The sequence below is a fragment of the Mastomys coucha genome, unplaced genomic scaffold, assembly GCF_008632895.1.
Source record: "Mastomys coucha isolate ucsf_1 unplaced genomic scaffold, UCSF_Mcou_1 pScaffold5, whole genome shotgun sequence".
NCBI classification, from domain to species: Eukaryota; Metazoa; Chordata; class Mammalia; order Rodentia; family Muridae; genus Mastomys; species Mastomys coucha.
The window spans coordinates 74,213,085-74,214,877 of NW_022196911.1; the positions used below are offsets into that span (position 1 = coordinate 74,213,085).

Consider the following 1,793-nt stretch of genomic DNA (forward strand, 5'->3'; position numbering starts at 1 on the left):
AAAAAAAAAAAAAAAAAAAAAAGAGCAGGAAACCCATAGACCAGGAAGTAGTCCTTCATGCCAGCTCTATCTCCCCTCTATAGAGGGAATCTTTCCTGTGGGAAATCTATACATACTTGCCTAAGTCAGTGTGGATTGATTGTCACACTTTGTATTTAGTAGCCGAGTATTTACTGATCTGTGTCTTGCCTCACTCTAAGCTAGGCCTGCAGATAGACGTATAAATGGAAGACCTCCGGCCTGTTAGCACTCAGACACAGGAGATGTCAGCATCCATCAGAACACGACAGTAAGGGCTGTGAGGAGGACACTAGTGAGAACAGAGCCCTGCAGTGGATTTCTGCTAGCATCCAGCTCTGTTGATTTTGACAGGTTGTAGAGGGGAATGAACAGGACGGATGTGGGGAGGCTCTTGGCCTTAGTTCTATCACATTCATCATTGGCTCCAGACATTCACAGCTTAATCAGCCTCTGCCACCTTCCAGGAGTACTTCACTTGAAATATGTGGATGGGAACAGACTTAAGTCTCATCCTCAAACTTTTCTCCCTCCAGGAAGCCCAGAATTCCCATGTCTATTGGGTGAGTGTCTCCCTTGGCAAGGGCTCAGGAATGGTCTGGGGGTGGTGTGAAGGCACAACGCTTGCCTCTTGGGCAGGGTGGATGCAGCCATCCACACTGTTAAGATATAGATGTCAGCCTTTGCTCTTTTTTTTTTTTTTAAGATTTATTTATTTTATGTATATGAGTACTCACTGTAGCTGTACAAATAGCTGTGAGCCTTCATCTGGCTGTTGGGAATTGACTATTTAGGACCTGTGCTTGTTCCGGCCAAAAAATTTATTTATTATTATAAATAAGTACACTGTAGCTGTCTTCAGACAGCACCAGAAGAGGGCGTCAGCTCTCATGGGTGGTTGTGAGCCACCATGTGGTTGCTGGGATTTGAACTCAGGACCTTTGGAAGAGCAGTCAGTGTTCTTTCCCTCTGAGCCATCTTACCAGCCCCTTTGTTGCTTTTTACTCTGGAATTCTGGGTGGGCTGGTCAAGGAACATTCTTCCTTAAACACAAACTCTTTCCCTCACAGTGGCGCTACTGTATACGCTTGGAGAACTTGGACAGTGATGTGGTACAGCTCCGGGAGCGGCACTGGCGGATATTCAGTCTCTCAGGGACCTTGGAAACAGTTCGAGGACGAGGGGTGGTGGGCAGGGTGAGCATTGTTGGGCCACTGTAGCCTAGTTGCTGGTCCTGTTAGCAGGCCTGGGAACTTCGGGTATGTTTTCTTTCTCTCTGATAGGGACAGTGTGTGTTCCTGTATGTGTGTGTATTCCTGTGTGTGGTTTGAAATCTTACAACAGCTGTGTGGGGAAGATTGTCTGTAACCTGTTTTACAAATCAAAGGTGAGACTTAGAAGCTATAAAAGGGACTGGGGATGTAGCTCATTTGATAGAGTGCCTACCTTGCATCATGAATTTGATCCCAGCACTGCATTAACTGAGCATGTTTTTCTTGCCTACAATCTTAGCACTTTGGAAGTTTAGGGTCATCCTTGACTACCTGGGATACATGAATCTCTGTCTTGAAACACATACTTCTGGGAACCTGGTCCTCTGCAAAAACAGCAAGCACCCTTAACTACTGAGCTCTCTTTCCAGCCCCAAAGTTCAAGTACTTACTGTTGAGTAACATGTCTTATTAAAACGTCTTCCCACCCTACTCCAACTTTATGCATGTTAGGCAAACACTCTAGCTGCATCATACCCAGATGCTATGCCTTTTTTTTTTTTT

At 45.4% G+C, this 1,793-nt stretch overlaps 1 protein-coding gene across 2 annotated transcripts in view; it reads left to right on the top strand.

The window, feature by feature from the left end:
• The window catches only part of Poldip2 (DNA polymerase delta interacting protein 2), an 11,293-nt gene that overhangs the window by 5,794 nt on the left and 3,706 nt on the right, over positions 1-1,793 (top strand). The window contains exons 8-9 of one of the 2 annotated variants that reach the window (XM_031351530.1): positions 555-581; positions 1,089-1,214. In XM_031351530.1, coding sequence (XP_031207390.1) covers positions 555-581; positions 1,089-1,214 — 153 coding nt within the window. The remainder of the gene's footprint in view (positions 1-554; positions 582-1,088; positions 1,215-1,793) is intronic. The other variant, XM_031351532.1, reaches the window with a different exon arrangement.